The sequence below is a fragment of the Ochotona curzoniae genome, unplaced genomic scaffold, assembly GCF_017591425.1.
Source record: "Ochotona curzoniae isolate NIBS_2020 unplaced genomic scaffold, NIBS_Ocur_1.0 scaffold_2310, whole genome shotgun sequence".
NCBI classification, from domain to species: Eukaryota; Metazoa; Chordata; class Mammalia; order Lagomorpha; family Ochotonidae; genus Ochotona; species Ochotona curzoniae.
Genome location: NW_024467091.1, coordinates 63,426 through 90,061, shown reverse-complemented (window position 1 = coordinate 90,061; position 26,636 = coordinate 63,426). Strand labels below are relative to the sequence as shown.

General features: G+C 58.9%; 3 protein-coding genes across 3 annotated transcripts; all 3 read right to left on the bottom strand.

Moving 5' to 3' along the window:
• Positions 1-3,421: 3,421 nt before the first annotated feature.
• LOC121169641 (testis-specific Y-encoded protein 4-like) lies at positions 3,422-5,801 on the bottom strand. Its single transcript, XM_041000206.1, has 4 exons — positions 5,118-5,801; positions 4,004-4,115; positions 3,726-3,871; positions 3,422-3,511 (listed from the first exon to the last, which is right to left on the bottom strand). The coding sequence occupies exons 1-4, from the start codon at positions 5,799-5,801 to the stop codon at positions 3,422-3,424; spliced, it is 1,032 nt and encodes a 343-aa protein (XP_040856140.1).
• Positions 5,802-9,772: 3,971 nt separating this feature from the next.
• Positions 9,773-12,152, bottom strand: LOC121169640 (testis-specific Y-encoded protein 4-like). The gene is made up of 4 exons (XM_041000205.1): positions 11,469-12,152; positions 10,355-10,466; positions 10,077-10,222; positions 9,773-9,862 (listed from the first exon to the last, which is right to left on the bottom strand). Exons 1-4 carry the CDS (start codon positions 12,150-12,152, stop codon positions 9,773-9,775), a joined length of 1,032 nt encoding a protein of 343 aa, XP_040856139.1.
• A 3,808-nt stretch (positions 12,153-15,960) lies between these two features.
• Positions 15,961-18,340, bottom strand: LOC121169639 (testis-specific Y-encoded protein 4-like). Its single transcript, XM_041000204.1, has 4 exons — positions 17,657-18,340; positions 16,543-16,654; positions 16,265-16,410; positions 15,961-16,050 (listed from the first exon to the last, which is right to left on the bottom strand). Exons 1-4 carry the CDS (start codon positions 18,338-18,340, stop codon positions 15,961-15,963), a joined length of 1,032 nt encoding a protein of 343 aa, XP_040856138.1.
• Positions 18,341-26,636: the final 8,296 nt, after the last annotated feature.

Sequence of the window (26,636 nt, the reverse complement as noted above, 5' to 3'; positions counted from 1 at the left end):
CTTCCCGCCATGCCACCTCCTGACGTGCCCCGCCCCGGTCCTACCCGATGTGCCACCTCCTGACATGCGCCACCCTGGCCCTTCCCTGCATGTGCTACATCGCGATGTGCCCCGCCCCAGCCCGCCCTTGGACTAGCAGTTTTGGCCCTAGGAGGGAAAGCTAAGTGTTTCTTGCAGCTTTCACACAGCCGGCAATCGTCTGGGACTTGAATCCGGCAGCTGCAGGACTAGTAGCAAGGCCACCCAGAGGGCAGGGAATGGCGACCCACTTCCTGTGCCACCTTTGCAGCCTGTGCTGCTGCACGCTCTGAGTTGTTCTGCTCCACGACTTCCTGTATGCTAAAGGAGCTGGCCCTCTGTCCCCTTGCGTGGAGATTCCTGACACCAGCCATGGGCAAAGCAGGTCAGGGCTCCAGTGTGCAGCACTGTCTCATCAGCCTGAGGGGCTGAATGCCTTTGCCAGGCAGTCGCTAGTCCTTGAGCCCCCCTTCCCCTCCCCAGCCAGGCCCCCACTCACACTCACTCACTCAACACTCACAACAAAGCCCGGCAGCATCTCTTGGGCAATTGCCAGGAGGCTCACATCTCTCCCCCCCCAGCCTCTGGCCCACCCACCCGTCCACATTGGACGCAAAAAAACGGCCCTTCCAAAGTCAGACGCTGCTTGGCGTTTCACGCGTCTCCCATTCACGCTGACCACACACATTGCTCTCCCCCATCTCCGGGCACACTGGGACCAAGAGCACCAGGTGCCACGATGGGGCAGCCTCGGGGAGGGCGCTGGGAAGGGAGTGGGGCCGGGTGGGTTTTAGGTGAGTTGCGGGGGCTGGACGAGGTGGGAGGACCAGCAGAACATTCCACATCACACCCAGGAGGCAGACAGCAGGGGCATGCCCTCAAGAGCCACCTGCAGGCCTCCACAGGCACGTGGCCCTGAGCTGTGTGAGCACTGACGGAACCCCCTGCACCCTAAGGGAAGGAGCCCAGGCCACAGATAACGTCTCAGATGGACAAGCTCCTCAAACCACACAGGCTGCGGGGCTGTCATTTCCACAGACCTTTCACCATGCCTGTGGCCTCAAACACTCTCCTAGGTGTGTACAAATTGCTCTGCTCCTGTTAGGCCCCTGGCGTGCAGAACATGCACAGAAGCAGCAGCATGACACACACCCTTGCTCCAGGCAGAAATCTCGACCGGTTCTACAGGGACCAGGGTGCACAGGACAGTGGGCCCCACACAAGGCCAGGCTGAGGGAGGGTCCACCATCAGAGGACTGGTGCCGGACTTCACGGGGAGGTGCAATATGCCTGCCATGGCAGAAACATCAAGGGAGCTTCTCACAGATGTGGGGACTTCGTGTGTGCATTGGAGCAGGAGAGCAGGCCCAACCATGCGGGCCGCGTCTCAGGCTTCTGGGCAGGGTATGGAGGTGAGGACGCGTGGAGGTGTGGAGGCCAGGATGCCAGTACCTCTTCCGAACAGCAGCTGTGGAGCGGGGCTGGCCTTCCTGTGGACTACGTGCCAGGGAAACAATGCAAGATTTCCAGGTCTCCTGGCTCAAAGGCCCCCAGCCATGATAGGCTGTCTGGGGCAGTGCATCCTTGCTGGATCCTAAAGGCATCGAAGTTGGAATGAGGCGGGCAGGTGTGAGCTGGGAGTAGAGGCAGCTCTGTAGACAGAGGCCCAGAAACACCCCACTACCACACACTGCTCCGCCCTCTATCCCACCTCTCGCTCCTCCTCCAGGGATTGAGGTGGCCCATGCAGGTCTCCTCCAGCTGTCCCGCTCCTGCCTCCTGAGCCCTGTGCAGCCCAGCGAACGTGGCAGCCAGCAGCCCTCAGTGCCGGTGCCGCATTGGCAGTGGCCCTTCGCAAGCTTCGTTCCTGCGTCTGCCTAAGGAGGGGTGGCAGAGCCCGGGTATTAGATCCTTCCTTCTCCACACCACAGAATGGCTGCCTGCGTCCACACTGCTCTCTCCTCCCAACACAGCCCACACCACGGACCCCAGCTCCCAGACTCGTAGACACTGCGCACATCCGGCAGCACATTCTTCTGCAACTTGCTCAGCAGGCCTGTCCTGCCACTCTGCCTCACTTAGGAATCCTCAGGCTGCTACTCAAGCAAACAACTAGCCTGGGGGACTTGCCAGCTATGCTCTCGCCTTGCCCCGACATTCCTGGCGACCCCCACTATGGGATGGGATCCACGCAGAGAGGTAGCAGTGTATGCCCAACCTGGAAGGCAGCTGTGCCCAATGCGCTGGGTGCTCAGTTGCCTGCTCATTGCAAGCACCCATCACCTGCCTCGGCAGGAAGGGCACAGCACTCAGAGAGGCCCTGTCTCTGCATCCCTCCCTCTCACCACCCACCCCTGACGTTAACACTCTCTTCCATTCCTCCAGGTGCAGTGAAGTGCAGAAGCCACACTGTTTCCACAGGCTATGCCAATCAGCTCGCCACAGGGCTCTGGGGCACATCATCTAAAGCAATCCCCACACCCCAACACCAAGCAAACAACAAGAGCTTCACGGGCAGGGCTCAGCCTTTATTTGGCATTGGACCGACACCGTGGATTCTTGGCTCGTGCCAGGTGTCCCTGACACTTGACTTGCGGGGTTCCTTATCGTCCTGTCAGTAAGCACCCTGGTGGACTCTTCTCCTCTGCCCCGGTTAGTTAAATCCAAGGTCCCCTTTTGGCTCAGGAGCCGTGCAGCTGGGGTGGGGATCGGCCACGCTGCAACCAGCTGTCTCATCCATCCGTTCCGGATCCCTGTGGGGAGGGCTGCAGGGCAACACAAGCATGTACACACGCGTTCTGTGGCCGAGCTCTGTCTGCCCCTGCAGGAACTATGCACAAGACAGAGGCCTGAGCAAACGGCATCGCACATGTAAATGCATGCACACACTCGGGGAGAGTCAAACCTCAGTGCGTCTTCATAAACAGCAGGGCAAGGATAGAGTCCCTCAGCTGCTTCCCCAGGTGAGCTCCTTGTGTCTTTCTGAGACCTGGGGCTAATGCCCACCTGTGCTCCAGGGACATAGCCACTGCATGTGAAATGGTCCTGGGAGTCTGTGCCTTCCCTGGCACACTCCTGAAGAAGGACTAGGATGGTGGAGGGTCCATTGGACTAGGTGTGATGGTGAGTCACCCCTGCTGCATGGCACGAAGCATGGCAGGAAGCACCACGGCAGAGGATGGCAGCAGGACTCAGTCCATCCTGAGGTGCCACAATGAAGCCTTAAAGCCCGGTGGTGACTGAGAAGGATGCCTGGCATGTTCTGCCTGCCATGGAGACATGGGCGGCCTAGCAAGCTTGGGAGCATATTTGCCCAGACTTGGCAGAGACAGTCAGGCATGAGAAGTCTTCTCCACCTTCAGTCAGACTCACTTGTTTCGCCCAGTGTGAATCTGAGGCCTGCTCACCTGGCGCGGCGTCTGTTCCCGGAACACATGCCAACTTCTGCGGGGTAGTAGTGCAGTGGGTTGAGCCACAGGTCCTCACAGATGATCTGTGTGTAGAAGAGGGTCGGGAGGGAGGAAGAAAGCTGGCAGGCATGATGAGGAGGGCTCGGAGAGCTTGCAGCCTGACTCGAGAGCACCCAGCAAACCTATCTTGTGTTCAGCAGGGCGATGGTGAGGAGGTGCAGGGCGGGGTGCTGGGACTGAGAGGGAGGGAAATATAGGAAAGATGATGGTGCTGTGGGGCTGTGGGACGCAGCTCACCCTGGCAAACTTGCTGGAACCTGGAACACTGCGTCCCAACAACCAGTCAGAGAAACAGTGCCCACGCAGGTGCGTCCTGCAGCCGCCACGTTCTGCTTCATGCTCCCTCAGCCACCGGATAGCCGTAGATTGAGAAGCCCTGTATCCTGCAGGGGAGCAAGAAGCACGGCTCAAAGGCCAAGCTTGCTTCCTACCTCCTGTGAACCACCCCCAGACGCAGTCCCTGTCGTCCCACATTAGCAGGCAGGCACGTGCGTGCTCCAGGAGGAATTACATACCCATGCCCGTCTGGTCATACACTTTAACCAGCACTTCATTCTTGAAGTAGGGGTTCCTCCTGAAGGACAATTCTATACGGCAGTGTTCTTTGGGGAAGCTGAATTCCTGCACCTGGACAGGGGTCAGGAATGGGGGGAATCAGAGCGGCAGCGAAGGAGAGAGAAAGAGACAGAGATATAGAGAGGGTGGCTTGTGCTCTGGCAACAGGCATTCCTGTTGCTATTGGCTGCCTCCAGCAGAAGGCCTTCCCCCGACCCAGGCACTACTCCACTACCGCCATACACAAACCCCCAACCCTAAACCAGGCTGCTGACTCGCCTGCAAATCGTTCAGGTAGCTCAGCAAGTCCCTGTCTTGCTCACAGAGAATGCCCGAGATCTCCGGGTGATTCACCATCGAATTTAAGTCAAGGAGTCAGCACTGTCAGCAGAGAGGTGCATAAAGAATGGTGGTGGGAGCACAGGGTTTACGGGATGAATGCTGGAGGGGAATGTGCTCTGGTGGCACTTGGTTGTTGTGCTGGGTGGCCCTGTGCTGTGCTGTGCTGTGCTGTGAGGAGGCAGGCATCCCTGTCCTCACCAGCCTGAAAGCACCGGTCTCCTCTCTGGGTCTGCATGTTCCTCTGAGGGCAGCAGCCTCCACCGGCTGTCACCTGGCTATGCGGCAGTGCCGTGGCATCCCGTGACACTCCCTGTTGGCACAGTAGCAGGGACACCAGTGTCAAGGGCAGTTGGGGCAGGCAGCCACCCACCGGGTGTGGCAAGGGTGGGCAGGAGCCCTTTAGGCCTGTGGGCCTCCCCAAGAAAGGATCCTTTGTGCGGGTCCAGGGAGGCAGCTGTCCCATGCCACGCACTCCTGGGAGCCTTGAGGTGGTCCGCCAGCCTGAGATTTTCCCTGTCATCCATCACGCCAGCCACCTCCCGTTGTCACTCCCATGCATGCCCCTGCGTACCCATGCATCTTCACACTCTCTCATTGGTTAGCCCACATGTTCCCGAGAGGGGATCTGTCCTTCCAGCCCTGCTCCTCAGCCCTCCTCCTCACCCCTCTCCCACCACCTGCACTGCACCCATCGCTGTCTGCGGCAGCGGGATGGTGCCTGAGGCAGGATACCACCTGTGGCCAGAATCCTGGGATGTCCTGCAGGATGGCTCTGCGGCGGCGCTGGTGAGTCTCGTCATTCTGCTGCACCTGCCTCCTGAGCAACGCACAGGCCCTCCTACCGCGGCTATTCACCAAGCTCAGCTCCAGCTGCAGGAGCTGCAGCTGCTCCCAGGCGGGCCTGGAGCCCCAGCGCGCCTCCTCCCGCCTCAGCTCCTCTGCTGCAAAGTCTTCTTCTGACACTTCCTCCTTCTGCTCATAGCCAATGGACTCCAGCTCCACCTCGGCTGCTACATCCTCCCGCTCCAGGAGAACCTCCTCCACGCTGGCACTGCGGGCTCTATCTTCGCAGGGCTCCAAGTGCTGTTGCTGCTCCTGCCTGGGCTCCATCACAGCGCTGGCATGGCCCAGGGAGGCTGCCACAGCTGCAGATGAAGCCACCACAGCCACCCCCGACAGAAGGGCCCCTGGCTGCCTCCCCAGCGGAGGCTCAGGGACCTGCCCAGCCTCGGCTCTGCTGCTCACACCCACCAGGCCATGTGCTCTCATGGCAGCCAGGCAGTGCCCCGACTGCTCACCACTTGCCATCAACCCCTTGCTCCTGGGCTGTCCCTGCTGCCCCGTGCTCTCCACCACCACGCAGCGCGCACCATGAACAGAGTTCGCGACGTGCCCCGCCCCTGCCCTTCCCGCCATGCCTCCTCCTGACGTGCTCAGGCCCCGGCCTTTCCTGCCATGCCACCTCCTGACGTGCCCCGCCCCTGCCCTTCCCGCCATGCCTCCTCCTGACGTGCCCTGCCCCTGCGCTTCCGCCATGCCTCCTCCTGGCCTGCCCGCCCCAACCTTTCCCTCCATGCCACCTCCTGACGTGCCCCGCCCCTGCGCTTCCGCCATGCCTCCTCCTGACGTGCTCAGGCCCCGGCCTTTCTCGCCATGCCACCTCCTGACGTGCCCCGCCCCAACCTTTCCCTCCATGCCTCCTCCTGACGTGCCCCGCCCCTGCCCTTCCCGCCATGCCTCCTCCTGACGTGCTCAGGCCCCGGCCTTTCCTGCCATGCCACCTCCTGACGTGCCCCGCCCCTGCCCTTCCCGCCATGTCACGCTGCGACGTGCCTCCCCCCTGGCCTTTCCTGCCATGCCACCTCCTGACGTGCCCTGGGCGGGCCTTGTTGCGATTTCACCTCCTGACGTTCCCTGCACCGGCCCTTCCCTGCATGTGCCACCTCCTGACATGCTCAGCCCCTGCACTTCCCGCCATGCCACCTCCTGACGTGCCCCGCCCCGGTCCTACCCGATGTGCCACCTCCTGACATGCGCCACCCTGGCCCTTCCCTGCCTGTGCTACATCGCGATGTGCCCCGCCCCAGCCCGCCCTTGGACTAGCAGTTTTGGCCCTAGGAGGGAAAGCTAAGTGTTTCTTGCAGCTTTCACACAGCCGGCAATCGTCCGGGACTTGAATCCGGCAGCTGCAGGACTAGTAGCAAGGCCACCCAGAGGGCAGGGAATGGCGACCCACTTCCTGTGCCACCTTTGCAGCCTGTGCTGCTGCACGCTCTGAGTTGTTCTGCTCCACGACTTCCTGTATGCTAAAGGAGCTGGCCCTCTGTCCCCTTGCGTGGAGATTCCTGACACCAGCCATGGGCAAAGCAGGTCAGGGCTCCAGTGTGCAGCACTGTCTCATCAGCCTGAGGGGCTGAATGCCTTTGCCAGGCAGTCGCTAGTCCTTGAGCCCCCCTTCCCCTCCCCAGCCAGGCCCCCACTCACACTCACTCACTCAACACTCACAACAAAGCCCGGCAGCATCTCTTGGGCAATTGCCAGGAGGCTCACATCTCTCCCCCCCCAGCCTCTGGCCCACCCACCCGTCCACGTTGGACGCAAAAAAACGGCCCTTCCAAAGTCAGACGCTGCTTGGCGTTTCACGCGTCTCCCATTCACGCTGACCACACACATTGCTCTCCCCCATCTCCGGGCACACTGGGACCAAGAGCACCAGGTGCCACGATGGGGCAGCCTCGGGGAGGGCGCTGGGAAGGGAGTGGGGCCGGGTGGGTTTTAGGTGAGTTGCGGGGGCTAGACGAGGTGGGAGGACCAGCAGAACATTCCACATCACACCCAGGAGGCAGACAGCAGGGGCATGCCCTCAAGAGCCACCTGCAGGCCTCCACAGGCACGTGGCCCTGAGCTGTGTGAGCACTGACGGAACCCCCTGCACCCTAAGGGAAGGAGCCCAGGCCACAGATAACGTCTCAGATGGACAAGCTCCTCAAACCACACAGGCTGCGGGGCTGTCATTTCCACAGACCTTTCACCATGCCTGTGGCCTCAAACACTCTCCTAGGTGTGTACAAATTGCTCTGCTCCTGTTAGGCCCCTGGCGTGCAGAACATGCACAGAAGCAGCAGCATGACACACACCCTTGCTCCAGGCAGAAATCTCGACCGGTTCTACAGGGACCAGGGTGCACAGGACAGTGGGCCCCACACAAGGCCAGGCTGAGGGAGGGTCCACCATCAGAGGACTGGTGCCGGACTTCACGGGGAGGTGCAATATGCCTGCCATGGCAGAAACATCAAGGGAGCTTCTCACAGATGTGGGGACTTCGTGTGTGCATTGGAGCAGGAGAGCAGGCCCAACCATGCGGGCCGCGTCTCAGGCTTCTGGGCAGGGTATGGAGGTGAGGACGCGTGGAGGTGTGGAGGCCAGGATGCCAGTACCTCTTCCGAACAGCAGCTGTGGAGCGGGGCTGGCCTTCCTGTGGACTACGTGCCAGGGAAACAATGCAAGATTTCCAGGTCTCCTGGCTCAAAGGCCCCCAGCCATGATAGGCTGTCTGGGGCAGTGCATCCTTGCTGGATCCTAAAGGCATCGAAGTTGGAATGAGGCGGGCAGGTGTGAGCTGGGAGTAGAGGCAGCTCTGTAGACAGAGGCCCAGAAACACCCCACTACCACACACTGCTCCGCCCTCTATCCCACCTCTCGCTCCTCCTCCAGGGATTGAGGTGGCCCATGCAGGTCTCCTCCAGCTGTCCCGCTCCTGCCTCCTGAGCCCTGTGCAGCCCAGCGAACGTGGCAGCCAGCAGCCCTCAGTGCCGGTGCCGCATTGGCAGTGGCCCTTCGCAAGCTTCGTTCCTGCGTCTGCCTAAGGAGGGGTGGCAGAGCCCGGGTATTAGATCCTTCCTTCTCCACACCACAGAATGGCTGCCTGCGTCCACACTGCTCTCTCCTCCCAACACAGCCCACACCACGGACCCCAGCTCCCAGACTCGTAGACACTGCGCACTCCGGCAGCACATTCTTCTGCAACTTGCTCAGCAGGCCTGTCCTGCCACTCTGCCTCACTTAGGAATCCTCAGGCTGCTACTCAAGCAAACAACTAGCCTGGGGGACTTGCCAGCTATGCTCTCGCCTTGCCCCGACATTCCTGGCGACCCCCACTATGGGATGGGATCCACGCAGAGAGGTAGCAGTGTATGCCCAACCTGGAAGGCAGCTGTGCCCAATGCGCTGGGTGCTCAGTTGCCTGCTCATTGCAAGCACCCATCACCTGCCTCGGCAGGAAGGGCACAGCACTCAGAGAGGCCCTGTCTCTGCATCCCTCCCTCTCACCACCCACCCCTGACGTTAACACTCTCTTCCATTCCTCCAGGTGCAGTGAAGTGCAGAAGCCACACTGTTTCCACAGGCTATGCCAATCAGCTCGCCACAGGGCTCTGGGGCACATCATCTAAAGCAATCCCCACACCCCAACACCAAGCAAACAACAAGAGCTTCACGGGCAGGGCTCAGCCTTTATTTGGCATTGGACCGACACCGTGGATTCTTGGCTCGTGCCAGGTGTCCCTGACACTTGACTTGCGGGGTTCCTTATCGTCCTGTCAGTAAGCACCCTGGTGGACTCTTCTCCTCTGCCCCGGTTAGTTAAATCCAAGGTCCCCTTTTGGCTCAGGAGCCGTGCAGCTGGGGTGGGGATCGGCCACGCTGCAACCAGCTGTCTCATCCATCCGTTCCGGATCCCTGTGGGGAGGGCTGCAGGGCAACACAAGCATGTACACACGCGTTCTGTGGCCGAGCTCTGTCTGCCCCTGCAGGAACTATGCACAAGACAGAGGCCTGAGCAAACGGCATCGCACATGTAAATGCATGCACACACTCGGGGAGAGTCAAACCTCAGTGCGTCTTCATAAACAGCAGGGCAAGGATAGAGTCCCTCAGCTGCTTCCCCAGGTGAGCTCCTTGTGTCTTTCTGAGACCTGGGGCTAATGCCCACCTGTGCTCCAGGGACATAGCCACTGCATGTGAAATGGTCCTGGGAGTCTGTGCCTTCCCTGGCACACTCCTGAAGAAGGACTAGGATGGTGGAGGGTCCATTGGACTAGGTGTGATGGTGAGTCACCCCTGCTGCATGGCACGAAGCATGGCAGGAAGCACCACGGCAGAGGATGGCAGCAGGACTCAGTCCATCCTGAGGTGCCACAATGAAGCCTTAAAGCCCGGTGGTGACTGAGAAGGATGCCTGGCATGTTCTGCCTGCCATGGAGACATGGGCGGCCTAGCAAGCTTGGGAGCATATTTGCCCAGACTTGGCAGAGACAGTCAGGCATGAGAAGTCTTCTCCACCTTCAGTCAGACTCACTTGTTTCGCCCAGTGTGAATCTGAGGCCTGCTCACCTGGCGCGGCGTCTGTTCCCGGAACACATGCCAACTTCTGCGGGGTAGTAGTGCAGTGGGTTGAGCCACAGGTCCTCACAGATGATCTGTGTGTAGAAGAGGGTCGGGAGGGAGGAAGAAAGCTGGCAGGCATGATGAGGAGGGCTCGGAGAGCTTGCAGCCTGACTCGAGAGCACCCAGCAAACCTATCTTGTGTTCAGCAGGGCGATGGTGAGGAGGTGCAGGGCGGGGTGCTGGGACTGAGAGGGAGGGAAATATAGGAAAGATGATGGTGCTGTGGGGCTGTGGGACGCAGCTCACCCTGGCAAACTTGCTGGAACCTGGAACACTGCGTCCCAACAACCAGTCAGAGAAACAGTGCCCACGCAGGTGCGTCCTGCAGCCGCCACGTTCTGCTTCATGCTCCCTCAGCCACCGGATAGCCGTAGATTGAGAAGCCCTGTATCCTGCAGGGGAGCAAGAAGCACGGCTCAAAGGCCAAGCTTGCTTCCTACCTCCTGTGAACCACCCCCAGACGCAGTCCCTGTCGTCCCACATTAGCAGGCAGGCACGTGCGTGCTCCAGGAGGAATTACATACCCATGCCCGTCTGGTCATACACTTTAACCAGCACTTCATTCTTGAAGTAGGGGTTCCTCCTGAAGGACAATTCTATACGACAGTGTTCTTTGGGGAAGCTGAATTCCTGCACCTGGACAGGGGTCAGGAATGGGGGGAATCAGAGCGGCAGCGAAGGAGAGAGAAAGAGACAGAGATATAGAGAGGGTGGCTTGTGCTCTGGCAACAGGCATTCCTGTTGCTATTGGCTGCCTCCAGCAGAAGGCCTTCCCCCGACCCAGGCACTACTCCACTACCGCCATACACAAACCCCCAACCCTAAACCAGGCTGCTGACTCGCCTGCAAATCGTTCAGGTAGCTCAGCAAGTCCCTGTCTTGCTCACAGAGAATGCCCGAGATCTCCGGGTGATTCACCATCGAATTTAAGTCAAGGAGTCAGCACTGTCAGCAGAGAGGTGCATAAAGAATGGTGGTGGGAGCACAGGGTTTACGGGATGAATGCTGGAGGGGAATGTGCTCTGGTGGCACTTGGTTGTTGTGCTGGGTGGCCCTGTGCTGTGCTGTGCTGTGCTGTGAGGAGGCAGGCATCCCTGTCCTCACCAGCCTGAAAGCACCGGTCTCCTCTCTGGGTCTGCATGTTCCTCTGAGGGCAGCAGCCTCCACCGGCTGTCACCTGGCTATGCGGCAGTGCCGTGGCATCCCGTGACACTCCCTGTTGGCACAGTAGCAGGGACACCAGTGTCAAGGGCAGTTGGGGCAGGCAGCCACCCACCGGGTGTGGCAAGGGTGGGCAGGAGCCCTTTAGGCCTGTGGGCCTCCCCAAGAAAGGATCCTTTGTGCGGGTCCAGGGAGGCAGCTGTCCCATGCCACGCACTCCTGGGAGCCTTGAGGTGGTCCGCCAGCCTGAGATTTTCCCTGTCATCCATCACGCCAGCCACCTCCCGTTGTCACTCCCATGCATGCCCCTGCGTACCCATGCATCTTCACACTCTCTCATTGGTTAGCCCACATGTTCCCGAGAGGGGATCTGTCCTTCCAGCCCTGCTCCTCAGCCCTCCTCCTCACCCCTCTCCCACCACCTGCACTGCACCCATCGCTGTCTGCGGCAGCGGGATGGTGCCTGAGGCAGGATACCACCTGTGGCCAGAATCCTGGGATGTCCTGCAGGATGGCTCTGCTGCGGCGCTGGTGAGTCTCGTCATTCTGCTGCACCTGCCTCCTGAGCAACGCACAGGCCCTCCTACCGCGGCTATTCACCAAGCTCAGCTCCAGCTGCAGGAGCTGCAGCTGCTCCCAGGCGGGCCTGGAGCCCCAGCGCGCCTCCTCCCGCCTCAGCTCCTCTGCTGCAAAGTCTTCTTCTGACACTTCCTCCTTCTGCTCATAGCCAATGGACTCCAGCTCCACCTCGGCTGCTACATCCTCCCGCTCCAGGAGAACCTCCTCCACGCTGGCACTGCGGGCTCTATCTTCGCAGGGCTCCAAGTGCTGTTGCTGCTCCTGCCTGGGCTCCATCACAGCGCTGGCATGGCCCAGGGAGGCTGCCACAGCTGCAGATGAAGCCACCACAGCCACCCCCGACAGAAGGGCCCCTGGCTGCCTCTCCAGCGGAGGCTCAGGGACCTGCCCAGCCTCGGCTCTGCTGCTCACACCCACCAGGCCATGTGCTCTCATGGCAGCCCCGCAGTGCCCCGACTGCTCACCACTTGCCATCAACCCCTTGCTCCTGGGCTGTCCCTGCTGCCCCATGCTCTCCACCACCACGCAGCGCGCACCATGAACAGAGTTCGCGACGTGCCCCGCCCCTGCCCTTCCCGCCATGCCTCCTCCTGACGTGCCCCGCCCCTGCCCTTCCCGCCATGCCTCCTCCTGACGTGCCCTGCCCCTGCGCTTCCGCCATGCCTCCTCCTGACCTGCCCGCCCCAACCTTTCCCTCCATGCCTCCTCCTGACGTGCCCCGCCCCTGCCCTTCCCGCCATGCCTCCTCCTGACGTGCTCAGGCCCCGGCCTTTCTCGCCATGCCACCTCCTGACGTGCCCCGCCCTGCCCTTCCCTCCATGTCACGCTGCGACGTGCCTCCCCCCTGGCATTTCCTGCCATGCCACCTCCTGAAGTGGCCTGGGCGGGCCGTTTGCGATTTCACCTCCTGACGTTCCCTGCACCGGCCCTTCCCTGCATGTGCCACCTCCTGACATGCTCAGCCCCTGCACTTCCCGCCATGCCACCTCCTGACGTGCCCCGCCCCGGTCCTACCCGATGTGCCACCTCCTGACATGCGCCACCCTGGCCCTTCCCTGCATGTGCTACATCGCGATGTGCCCCGCCCCAGCCCGCCCTTGGACTAGCAGTTTTGGCCCTAGGAGGGAAAGCTAAGTGTTTCTTGCAGCTTTCACACAGCCGGCAATCGTCCGGGACTTGAATCCGGCAGCTGCAGGACTAGTAGCAAGGCCACCCAGAGGGCAGGGAATGGCGACCCACTTCCTGTGCCACCTTTGCAGCCTGTGCTGCTGCACGCTCTGAGTTGTTCTGCTCCACGACTTCCTGTATGCTAAAGGAGCTGGCCCTCTGTCCCCTTGCGTGGAGATTCCTGACACCAGCCATGGGCAAAGCAGGTCAGGGCTCCAGTGTGCAGCACTGTCTCATCAGCCTGAGGGGCTGAATGCCTTTGCCAGGCAGTCGCTAGTCCTTGAGCCCCCCTTCCCCTCCCCAGCCAGGCCCCCACTCACACTCACTCACTCAACACTCACAACAAAGCCCGGCAGCATCTCTTGGGCAATTGCCAGGAGGCTCACATCTCTCCCCCCCCAGCCTCTGGCCCACCCACCCGTCCACATTGGACGCAAAAAAACGGCCCTTCCAAAGTCAGACGCTGCTTGGCGTTTCACGCGTCTCCCATTCACGCTGACCACACACATTGCTCTCCCCCATCTCCGGGCACACTGGGACCAAGAGCACCAGGTGCCAGGATGGGGCAGCCTCGGGGAGGGCGCTGGGAAGGGAGTGGGGCCGGGTGGGTTTTAGGTGAGTTGCGGGGGCTGGACGAGGTGGGAGGACCAGCAGAACATTCCACATCACACCCAGGAGGCAGACAGCAGGGGCATGCCCTCAAGAGCCACCTGCAGGCCTCCACAGGCACGTGGCCCTGAGCTGTGTGAGCACTGACGGAACCCCCTGCACCCTAAGGGAAGGAGCCCAGGCCACAGATAACGTCTCAGATGGACAAGCTCCTCAAACCACACAGGCTGCGGGGCTGTCATTTCCACAGACCTTTCACCATGCCTGTGGCCTCAAACACTCTCCTAGGTGTGTACAAATTGCTCTGCTCCTGTTAGGCCCCTGGCGTGCAGAACATGCACAGAAGCAGCAGCATGACACACACCCTTGCTCCAGGCAGAAATCTCGACCGGTTCTACAGGGACCAGGGTGCACAGGACAGTGGGCCCCACACAAGGCCAGGCTGAGGGAGGGTCCACCATCAGAGGACTGGTGCCGGACTTCACGGGGAGGTGCAATATGCCTGCCATGGCAGAAACATCAAGGGAGCTTCTCACAGATGTGGGGACTTCGTGTGTGCATTGGAGCAGGAGAGCAGGCCCAACCATGCGGGCCGCGTCTCAGGCTTCTGGGCAGGGTATGGAGGTGAGGACGCGTGGAGGTGTGGAGGCCAGGATGCCAGTACCTCTTCCGAACAGCAGCTGTGGAGCGGGGCTGGCCTTCCTGTGGACTACGTGCCAGGGAAACAATGCAAGATTTCCAGGTCTCCTGGCTCAAAGGCCCCCAGCCATGATAGGCTGTCTGGGGCAGTGCATCCTTGCTGGATCCTAAAGGCATCGAAGTTGGAATGAGGCGGGCAGGTGTGAGCTGGGAGTAGAGGCAGCTCTGTAGACAGAGGCCCAGAAACACCCCACTACCACACACTGCTCCGCCCTCTATCCCACCTCTCGCTCCTCCTCCAGGGATTGAGGTGGCCCATGCAGGTCTCCTCCAGCTGTCCCGCTCCTGCCTCCTGAGCCCTGTGCAGCCCAGCGAACGTGGCAGCCAGCAGCCCTCAGTGCCGGTGCCGCATTGGCAGTGGCCCTTCGCAAGCTTCGTTCCTGCGTCTGCCTAAGGAGGGGTGGCAGAGCCCGGGTATTAGATCCTTCCTTCTCCACACCACAGAATGGCTGCCTGCGTCCACACTGCTCTCTCCTCCCAACACAGCCCACACCACGGACCCCAGCTCCCAGACTCGTAGACACTGCGCACTCCGGCAGCACATTCTTCTGCAACTTGCTCAGCAGGCCTGTCCTGCCACTCTGCCTCACTTAGGAATCCTCAGGCTGCTACTCAAGCAAACAACTAGCCTGGGGGACTTGCCAGCTATGCTCTCGCCTTGCCCCGACATTCCTGGCGACCCCCACTATGGGATGGGATCCACGCAGAGAGGTAGCAGTGTATGCCCAACCTGGAAGGCAGCTGTGCCCAATGCGCTGGGTGCTCAGTTGCCTGCTCATTGCAAGCACCCATCACCTGCCTCGGCAGGAAGGGCACAGCACTCAGAGAGGCCCTGTCTCTGCATCCCTCCCTCTCACCACCCACCCCTGACGTTAACACTCTCTTCCATTCCTCCAGGTGCAGTGAAGTGCAGAAGCCACACTGTTTCCACAGGCTATGCCAATCAGCTCGCCACAGGGCTCTGGGGCACATCATCTAAAGCAATCCCCACACCCCAACACCAAGCAAACAACAAGAGCTTCACGGGCAGGGCTCAGCCTTTATTTGGCATTGGACCGACACCGTGGATTCTTGGCTCGTGCCAGGTGTCCCTGACACTTGACTTGCGGGGTTCCTTATCGTCCTGTCAGTAAGCACCCTGGTGGACTCTTCTCCTCTGCCCCGGTTAGTTAAATCCAAGGTCCCCTTTTGGCTCAGGAGCCGTGCAGCTGGGGTGGGGATCGGCCACGCTGCAACCAGCTGTCTCATCCATCCGTTCCGGATCCCTGTGGGGAGGGCTGCAGGGCAACACAAGCATGTACACACGCGTTCTGTGGCCGAGCTCTGTCTGCCCCTGCAGGAACTATGCACAAGACAGAGGCCTGAGCAAACGGCATCGCACATGTAAATGCATGCACACACTCGGGGAGAGTCAAACCTCAGTGCGTCTTCATAAACAGCAGGGCAAGGATAGAGTCCCTCAGCTGCTTCCCCAGGTGAGCTCCTTGTGTCTTTCTGAGACCTGGGGCTAATGCCCACCTGTGCTCCAGGAACATAGCCACTGCATGTGAAATGGTCCTGGGAGTCTGTGCCTTCCCTGGCACACTCCTGAAGAAGGACTAGGATGGTGGAGGGTCCATTGGACTAGGTGTGATGGTGAGTCACCCCTGCTGCATGGCACGAAGCATGGCAGGAAGCACCACGGCAGAGGATGGCAGCAGGACTCAGTCCATCCTGAGGTGCCACAATGAAGCCTTAAAGCCCGGTGGTGACTGAGAAGGATGCCTGGCATGTTCTGCCTGCCATGGAGACATGGGCGGCCTAGCAAGCTTGGGAGCATATTTGCCCAGACTTGGCAGAGACAGTCAGGCATGAGAAGTCTTCTCCACCTTCAGTCAGACTCACTTGTTTCGCCCAGTGTGAATCTGAGGCCTGCTCACCTGGCGCGGCGTCTGTTCCCGGAACACATGCCAACTTCTGCGGGGTAGTAGTGCAGTGGGTTGAGCCACAGGTCCTCACAGATGATCTGTGTGTAGAAGAGGGTCGGGAGGGAGGAAGAAAGCTGGCAGGCATGATGAGGAGGGCTCGGAGAGCTTGCAGCCTGACTCGAGAGCACCCAGCAAACCTATCTTGTGTTCAGCAGGGCGATGGTGAGGAGGTGCAGGGCGGGGTGCTGGGACTGAGAGGGAGGGAAATATAGGAAAGATGATGGTGCTGTGGGGCTGTGGGACGCAGCTCACCCTGGCAAACTTGCTGGAACCTGGAACACTGCGTCCCAACAACCAGTCAGAGAAACAGTGCCCACGCAGGTGCGTCCTGCAGCCGCCACGTTCTGCTTCATGCTCCCTCAGCCACCGGATAGCCGTAGATTGAGAAGCCCTGTATCCTGCAGGGGAGCAAGAAGCACGGCTCAAAGGCCAAGCTTGCTTCCTACCTCCTGTGAACCACCCCCAGACGCAGTCCCTGTCGTCCCACATTAGCAGGCAGGCACGTGCGTGCTCCAGGAGGAATTACATACCCATGCCCGTCTGGTCATACACTTTAACCAGCACTTCATTCTTGAAGTAGGGGTTCCTCCTGAAGGACAATTCTATACGGCAGTGTTCTTTGGGGAAGCTGAATTCCTGCACCTGGACAGGGGTCAGGAATGGGGGGAATCAGAGCAGCAGCGAAGGAGAGAGAAAGAGACAGAGATATAGAGAGGGTGGCTTGTGCTCTGGCAACAGGCATTCCTGTTGCTATTGGCTGCCTCCAGCAGAAGGCCTTCCCCCGACCCAGGCACTACTCCACTACCGCCATACACAAACCCCCAACCCTAAACCAGGCTGCTGACTCGCCTGCAAATCGTTCAGGTAGCTCAGCAAGTCCCTGTCTTGCTCACAGAGAATGCCCGAGATCTCCGGGTGATTCACCATCGAATTTAAGTCAAGGAGTCAGCACTGTCAGCAGAGAGGTGCATAAAGAATGGTGGTGGGAGCACAGGGTTTACGGGATGAATGCTGGAGGGGAATGTGCTCTGGTGGCACTTGGTTGTTGTGCTGGGTGGCCCTGTGCTGTGCTGTGCTGTGCTGTGAGGAGGCAGGCATCCCTGTCCTCACCAGCCTGAAAGCACCGGTCTCCTCTCTGGGTCTGCATGTTCCTCTGAGGGCAGCAGCCTCCACCGGCTGTCACCTGGCTATGCGGCAGTGCCGTGGCATCCCGTGACACTCCCTGTTGGCACAGTAGCAGGGACACCAGTGTCAAGGGCAGTTGGGGCAGGCAGCCACCCACCGGGTGTGGCAAGGGTGGGCAGGAGCCCTTTAGGCCTGTGGGCCTCCCCAAGAAAGGATCCTTTGTGCGGGTCCAGGGAGGCAGCTGTCCCATGCCACGCACTCCTGGGAGCCTTGAGGTGGTCCGCCAGCCTGAGATTTTCCCTGTCATCCATCACGCCAGCCACCTCCCGTTGTCACTCCCATGCATGCCCCTGCGTACCCATGCATCTTCACACTCTCTCATTGGTTAGCCCACATGTTCCCGAGAGGGGATCTGTCCTTCCAGCCCTGCTCCTCAGCACTCCTCCTCACCCCTCTCCCACCACCTGCACTGCACCCATCGCTGTCTGCGGCAGCGGGATGGTGCCTGAGGCAGGATACCACCTGTGGCCAGAATCCTGGGATGTCCTGCAGGATGGCTCTGCGGCGGCGCTGGTGAGTCTCGTCATTCTGCTGCACCTGCCTCCTGAGCAACGCACAGGCCCTCCTACCGCGGCTATTCACCAAGCTCAGCTCCAGCTGCAGGAGCTGCAGCTGCTCCCAGGCGGGCCTGGAGCCCCAGCGCGCCTCCTCCCGCCTCAGCTCCTCTGCTGCAAAGTCTTCTTCTGACACTTCCTCCTTCTGCTCATAGCCAATGGACTCCAGCTCCACCTCGGCTGCTACATCCTCCCGCTCCAGGAGAACCTCCTCCTCGCTGGCACTGCGGGCTCTATCTTGGCAGGGCTCCAAGTGCTGTTGCTGCTCCTGCCTGGGCTCCATCACAGCGCTGGCATGGCCCAGGGAGGCTGCCACAGCTGCAGATGAAGCCACCACAGCCACCCCCGACAGAAGGGCCCCTGGCTGCCTCTCCAGCGGAGGCTCAGGGACCTGCCCAGCCTCGGCTCTGCTGCTCACACCCACCAGGCCATGTGCTCTCATGGCAGCCCCGCAGTGCCCCGACTGCTCACCACTTGCCATCAACCCCTTGCTCCTGGGCTGTCCCTGCTGCCCCGTGCTCTCCACCACCACGCAGCACGCACCATGAACAGAGTTCGCGACGTGCCCCGCCCCTGCCCTTCCCGCCATGCCTCCTCCTGACGTGCCCCGCCCCTGCCCTTCCCGCCATGCCTCCTCCTGACGTGCCCTGCCCCTGCGCTTCCGCCATGCCTCCTCCTGACCTGCCCGCCCCAACCTTTCCCTCCATGCCTCCTCCTGACGTGCCCCGCCCCTGCCCTTCCGCCATGCCTCCTCCTGACGTGCTCAGGCCCCGGCCTTTCTCGCCATGCCACCTCCTGACGTGCCCCGCCCTGCCCTTCCCGCCATGTCACGCTGCGACGTGCCTCCCCCCTGGCCTTTCCTGCCATGCCACCTCCTGAAGTGGCCTGGGCGGGCCGTTTGCGATTTCACCTCCTGACGTTCCCTGCACCGGCCCTTCCCTGCATGTGCCACCTCCTGACATGCTCAGCCCCAGCACTTCCCGCCATGCCACCTCCTGACGTGCCCTGGGCGGGCCGTTTGCGATTTCACCTCCTGACGTTCCCTGCACTGGCCCTTCCCTGCATGTGCCACCTCCTGACATGCTCAGCCCCTGCACTTCCCGCCATGCCACCTCCTGACGTGCCCCGCCCCGGTCCTACCCGATGTGCCACCTCCTGACATGCGCCACCCTGGCCCTTCCCTGCATGTGCTACATCGCGATGTGCCCCGCCCCAGCCCGCCCTTGGACTAGCAGTTTTGGCCCTAGGAGGGAAAGCTAAGTGTTTCTTGCAGCTTTCACACAGCCGGCAATCGTCCGGGACTTGAATCCGGCAGCTGCAGGACTAGTAGCAAGGCCACCCAGAGGGCAGGGAATGGCGACCCACTTCCTGTGCCACCTTTGCAGCCTGTGCTGCTGCACGCTCTGAGTTGTTCTGCTCCACGACTTCCTGTATGCTAAAGGAGCTGGCCCTCTGTCCCTTTGCGTGGAGATTCCTGACACCAGCCATGGGCAAAGCAGGTCAGGGCTCCAGTGTGCAGCACTGTCTCATCAGCCTGAGGGGCTGAATGCCTTTGCCAGGCAGTCGCTAGTCCTTGAGCCCCCCTTCCCCTCCCCAGCCAGGCCCCCACTCACACTCACTCACTCAACACTCACAACAAAGCCCGGCAGCATCTCTTGGGCAATTGCCAGGAGGCTCACATCTCTCCCCCCCCAGCCTCTGGCCCACCCACCCGTCCACGTTGGACGCAAAAAAACGGCCCTTCCAAAGTCAGACGCTGCTTGGCGTTTCACGCGTCTCCCATTCACGCTGACCACACACATTGCTCTCCCCCATCTCCGGGCACACTGGGACCAAGAGCACCAGGTGCCAGGATGGGGCAGCCTCGGGGAGGGCGCTGGGAAGGGAGTGGGGCCGGGTGGGTTTTAGGTGAGTTGCGGGGGCTGGACGAGGTGGGAGGACCAGCAGAACATTCCACATCACACCCAGGAGGCAGACAGCAGGGGCATGCCCTCAAGAGCCACCTGCAGGCCTCCACAGGCACGTGGCCCTGAGCTGTATGAGCACTGACGGAACCCCCTGCACCCTAAGGGAAGGAGCCCAGGCCACAGATAACGTCTCAGATGGACAAGCTCCTCAAACCACACAGGCTGCGGGGCTGTCATTTCCACAGACCTTTCACCATGCCTGTGGCCTCAAACACTCTCCTAGGTGTGTACAAATTGCTCTGCTCCTGTTAGGCCCCTGGCGTGCAGAACATGCACAGAAGCAGCAGCATGACACACACCCTTGCTCCAGGCAGAAATCTCGACCGGTTCTACAGGGACCAGGGTGCACAGGACAGTGGGCCCCACACAAGGCCAGGCTGAGGGAGGGTCCACCATCAGAGGACTGGTGCCGGACTTCACGGGGAGGTGCAATATGCCTGCCATGGCAGAAACATCAAGGGAGCTTCTCACAGATGTGGGGACTTCGTGTGTGCATTGGAGCAGGAGAGCAGGCCCAACCATGCGGGCCGCGTCTCAGGCTTCTGGGCAGGGTATGGAGGTGAGGACGCGTGGAGGTGTGGAGGCCAGGATGCCAGTACCTCTTCCGAACAGCAGCTGTGGAGCGGGGCTGGCCTTCCTGTGGACTACGTGCCAGGGAAACAATGCAAGATTTCCAGGTCTCCTGGCTCAAAGGCCCCCAGCCATGATAGGCTGTCTGGGGCAGTGCATCCTTGCTGGATCCTAAAGGCATCGAAGTTGGAATGAGGCGGGCAGGTGTGAGCTGGGAGTAGAGGCAGCTCTGTAGACAGAGGCCCAGAAACACCCCACTACCACACACTGCTCCGCCCTCTATCCCACCTCTCGCTCCTCCTCCAGGGATTGAGGTGGCCCATGCAGGTCTCCTCCAGCTGTCCCGCTCCTGCCTCCTGAGCCCTGTGCAGCCCAGCAAACGTGGCAGCCAGCAGCCCTCAGTGCCGGTGCCACATTGGCAGTGGCCCTTCGCAAGCTTCGTTCCTGCGTCTGCCTAAGGAGGGGTGGCAGAGCCCGGGTATTAGATCCTTCCTTCTCCACACCACAGAATGGCTGCCTGCGTCCACACTGCTCTCTCCTCCCAACACAGCCCACACCACGGACCCCAGCTCCCAGACTCGTAGACACTGCGCACTCCGGCAGCACATTCTTCTGCAACTTGCTCAGCAGGCCTGTCCTGCCACTCTGCCTCACTTAGGAATCCTCAGGCTGCTACTCAAGCAAACAACTAGCCTGGGGGACTTGCCAGCTATGCTCTCGCCTTGCCCCGACATTCCTGGCGACCCCCACTATGGGATGGGATCCACGCAGAGAGGTAGCAGTGTATGCCCAACCTGGAAGGCAGCTGTGCCCAATGCGCTGGGTGCTCAGTTGCCTGCTCATTGCAAGCACCCATCACCTGCCTCGGCAGGAAGGGCACAGCACTCAGAGAGGCCCTGTCTCTGCATCCCTCCCTCTCACCACCCACCCCTGACGTTAACACTCTCTTCCATTCCTCCAGGTGCAGTGAAGTGCAGAAGCCACACTGTTTCCACAGGCTATGCCAATCAGCTCGCCACAGGGCTCTGGGGCACATCATCTAAAGCAATCCCCACACCCCAACACCAAGCAAACAACAAGAGCTTCACGGGCAGGGCTCAGCCTTTATTTGGCATTGGACCGACACCGTGGATTCTTGGCTCGTGCCAGGTGTCCCTGACACTTGACTTGCGGGGTTCCTTATCGTCCTGTCAGTAAGCACCCTGGTGGACTCTTCTCCTCTGCCCCGGTTAGTTAAATCCAAGGTCCCCTTTTGGCTCAGGAGCCGTGCAGCTGGGGTGGGGATCGGCCACGCTGCAACCAGCTGTCTCATCCATCCGTTCCGGATCCCTGTGGGGAGGGCTGCAGGGCAACACAAGCATGTACACACGCGTTCTGTGGCCGAGCTCTGTCTGCCCCTGCAGGAACTATGCACAAGACAGAGGCCTGAGCAAACGGCATCGCACATGTAAATGCATGCACACACTCGGGGAGAGTCAAACCTCAGTGCGTCTTCATAAACAGCAGGGCAAGGATAGAGTCCCTCAGCTGCTTCCCCAGGTGAGCTCCTTGTGTCTTTCTGAGACCTGGGGCTAATGCCCACCTGTGCTCCAGGGACATAGCCACTGCATGTGAAATGGTCCTGGGAGTCTGTGCCTTCCCTGGCACACTCCTGAAGAAGGACTAGGATGGTGGAGGGTCCATTGGACTAGGTGTGATGGTGAGTCACCCCTGCTGCATGGCACGAAGCATGGCAGGAAGCACCACGGCAGAGGATGGCAGCAGGACTCAGTCCATCCTGAGGTGCCACAATGAAGCCTTAAAGCCCGGTGGTGACTGAGAAGGATGCCTGGCATGTTCTGCCTGCCATGGAGACATGGGCGGCCTAGCAAGCTTGGGAGCATATTTGCCCAGACTTGGCAGAGACAGTCAGGCATGAGAAGTCTTCTCCACCTTCAGTCAGACTCACTTGTTTCGCCCAGTGTGAATCTGAGGCCTGCTCACCTGGCATAAAGAATGGTTGTGGGAGCATAGGGTTTACGGGATGAATGCTGGAGGGGAATGTGCTCTGGTGGCACTTGGTTGTTGTGCTGGGTGGCCCTGTGTTGTGCTGTGCTGTGCTGTGAGGAGGCAGGCATCCCTGTCCTCACCAGCCTGAAAGCACCGGTCTCCTCTCTGGGTCTGCATGTTCCTCTGAGGGCAGCAGCCTCCACCGGCTGTCACCTGGCTATGCGGCAGTGCCGTGGCATCCCGTGACACTCCCTGTTGGCACAGTAGCAGGGACACCAGTGTCAAGGGCAGTTGGGGCAGGCAGCCACCCACCGGGTGTGGCAAGGGTGGGCAGGAGCCCTTTAGGCCTGTGGGCCTCCCCAAGAAAGGATCCTTTGTGCGGGTCCAGGGAGGCAGCTGTCCCATGCCACGCACTCCTGGGAGCCTTGAGGTGGTCCGCCAGCCTGAGATTTTCCCTGTCATCCATCACGCCAGCCACCTCCCGTTGTCACTCCTGTGCTGCTGCAGGCTCTGATTTGTTCTGCTGCATGACTCTTCCTATATGCTAAAGGAGCTGTCCCTCTGTCCCCTTGCGTGGAGATTCCTGACACCACCATAGGCCAAACATGTATACTGAAGAACAATTTTGTGCGGCAATGGTGTTTTTGGAAGTACATTCCTGCACCTGTGCAGGGGTCAGGAATGCGGGAATTAGAGCAGGAACAAATGAGGGAGACCTAGACAGACAGTGAGAGACAGACAATGCACATTGCCAGGATTCTCACCAATCTTCCCTCAGCCTCTTTCCCAGCAGTTCAGGGAAATGGTTCTTCTGAATTAGTACTCTTTTTGTAGTTTCTTCTATCTTCCATTCATGAATAACACACACGTTTTTCTCTTATAATATGGTAATTTCACAGTCACACTGTGTGCTCTCACTGGCTGTTAATACAGCAGGCCCTTTCCCATTTCCTAGATGTGGTGATTGAGTTCTGGCTTGGGACAACACCCTCGAGGGCAGGACACACCCACAGGCTGGCAATATGGAGTCTCATTCTCTGTGTGGGTTACTGGACATTTCAGTTGTCTTCCTGCTCCTTCTCTTCCTTCTCTTCTCCATCTCCTGCATTGACCTGGCCAAAGCTAGTGCTGTGTCCCATGTAGCTCCCACAAACCCTGGCTGTGTTCACACTGCTGTGGTACCTAGGTCGGCTGTGTTGTGTGACCACATGCCTTTGCTGCCATGTGCACCACAGGCACATTGCGGCCCACTGTGCTCCTGGCAGGCTGCCACCATGGTGCAGACACTTGTCCTCCTGCTCCCGCTGCCCTCCACACTGGCACCTGGATCCCAACCAAGCCTGAATAACCACCAACCACACCAGACCCAGCACACATCCCAGTGTGTCTGCAAAGCAAGCAGTCCAGGCTTTGGCCATGCTCCTGGGTGGGGATAGATCCTGGGGCGGAGGGTGTGGTGCTGATGGCAGGAGTCAACCACACTGACACCAAAGTATAGCCCTTGGTATCTGGCATAGGTGGGAAGCCTGGCAGCAAGAGGGTGGTATAGCCAGAGATTATGGCAAAGGGGAAGGATTTGTAGGAATCAAGACTTGAGCTTGTGGACCCCTGGATACTGGTGCAGGGGGTCTCAACAGGGTTCATGTAAGGGCACGTCTCATGCCTCCAGTACGATTGCTAGGCTACTGCACCCAACTTTCCAGCCTCCCACCTGAGGGAATGCTCATGTCCCCACTCCCTGGGCTACACACCCCACTTCTGGCACAGTTCCCGTGAAGCTGACATCCTCCATGTGATAGTACAGCAGGGGATTGAGCCACAGGTCCTCACAGATGATCTGGGTGGAGAGTAGGGCAGGTGTGTATTTCTGCCTCAACGTACTAAGGTTAACGATGATATTGCACTGAGAATGATGTACAAGTTCAAGAAAATGGACACTTAAATTGGGTCTTTGTTATGACCAGAATTCAACTTTTCTGACGAGGGCAATAATAAAGAGTGAAAGGGAGAAGCCAGATGGGAGCATGCAAGTCTCACTCAAAGATGCTGGTGCCATGAGTTCTTTCTTTTCTCCTCCATGTCGACTTCCTGGTCCCAGGAGCTCATTTTGAGTTCTCCATGGCTATGATAGCAAAGCTCCAAGTCCACCTGTTAGGGTCCGGGCTAAAGCCTCCCGGACATCAAGGTGCAAGCTAGTCAACCCCCAGAGAACGACAAAGAGTGTCACTGGTAATGCAAACAGCATCAGAGTTTATTGTGCCAGCATGCTGTGGCCAGACCGTACTTTAGGCACACAGGTCAGCCAAGCAGGGTGGTTGGACCCTGAACAGCCCAAGACAGAAGCTTATATAGGCCCTTTTGGGCTGTAAATAGATTAAAATAACAACCTTAGACATGTTCATTTTATGGCCTTCAGGCACAGGCAGCCTGTTCTGTTCCCATACCCATTATCTGTATGGCTCATCCCATTTTCACACCCTTATTTTCCTCCTGTTTTTGGGACCAGAGAAGAATTGTGCCCTTGCACCCCTGCATTTGGGTTCACAAAGTTGCAGGCCAGCAAAGAACAGATCTATCACTAAAGCAGTATCCTCCCAAGTTTCAGGCGCCTCTTGCCCTAGCAAAGTAGTAGATTTCTGTACACAAAGGAACCACACACTGCCCAACAATAGCAGTTTACCCACACTCTAACACACCATGGCCCACTGCACCTGTGAACTAAGCCCTGGATCTGCTCTGGATGAGACCTGGCCTCACCCTCATCCAGCCCTGCCCAGCCCCTGACTGATTTGATTTGCATGCTTCATTCCTGAACCCAGATGGTTGGGGTCTTGTTGCTACTGCTGACTCTTTCTTGTACAATGGAAGCACAGATTGAGTCTCATGAAGCTGGAGATGCCTTTCCTAATGTGTACAGTGGAGATTAGACATTCTGGTGAGTCACTGAACTGGAGGCAGAGAGTTATGCTGGATTACCACACGAGGAGGGAAGACACTGAGTTATCACAGCGGCCATTTATGAGGCTGAGGGGGAAGAGGTCTGACAGTCTCTGCAGTGTTGCAATGTGCACTGGCTGGAGACTGGACTTGGTGCTCTGGCCCTAGCAGGTCAGGTGTTCTTGGTGGACAAGGGGCAGGAGGAGCCAACTGGCCAGTCTGTGCCAGGAAGCCTTGATAAAGTTACCATTTTCTGGTGCGCTTCCAGGAGATTTACAGGGCCTCTGTGGGAAGGGCTGCTCTGCTCAGAGATGCTCCTCAGAAGTGTAGCAGACAAGGAATGGTGTCCCTGATCTGAGAGGATGGAGGTGGAAGAGTCCTTCAGGAAGAGAGAGAGCAGACACGGCAACTGGGGAGGAGAACAGGGATTGGTCCTTCTGGAGAGAAGTTTAAGCTGCAAGCTCTGGAAGGGGAGTGTCAGCTGGTGCCCAGTAACAGGAAAGTTTCAGGCAGTGTATTCTGCTGAGAAGAGCACTGTCTCCCTCTGTAGGCTGTTCTGTGGCCTGCTAGGACCTCAACCTCCCAAGCCTTGCACATACATTCCCTGGTTCCTGGTCGTGGCACAACTTCAGCATTCCGACTGTGAAAAGCTGGGTAGTTAGAATTGCTGTGTCAGCAGAACACCAACTCTTCATTTCTGGCTGCTCCCATAGCATCGGCCGCATTTCCCTGCAATTCCTTTTTCCTACTCTATTTCAGCCTCTAGAATAATGTAGTTACATCCGCATCCGGCTTGGCTTCAAATCCATTGTACTCTTCCTGATGGTCAGCTTGCCCATTCTTTCCACCCCAGTGTGACAACTGCCTCTGATTATTTCTTCTTCTTTTAGTTTTAGATTTCTGCAGAAAACAAGATGCATATTCACCTTTTAAAAGCATTTATTTCTATTAATTTCACTTCCTATTGTTATTTTTATAATACATTTCCGTAGACCCAGACATTTCCCTTAGCTTTTCCACGATTCCCTCCCCCACCCCTCCCTGAGTTTCCCTATAAAGTTACCATAGTATAGTTCTTCATACACAGTCATACGTCCCTCATTGCATGCATGGACAATGGCAGAGAGTCTGGCATCCTATTGTCAAGATATAGTAAACAGTTTCATTGGGAATCCATCTTTGTCTGGAAGTAGAGATGCATATCGCATTGTATCCTCATACTTGGGTATGATATTCTCCATTACACAGTTGCTATACATACACTTAAAAGATAAGCCACAATGCAAAATCAACAAAAGAAGAAAAAAGAATTAACAGCATAAAGTTAAATAGCATGCTACTGAATGACTAATGTATTGCTGAAGACATGAAAAGGAAAATCAAGACCCTTCTTGATGAAAGTGAAGCTACTATATGAATTAT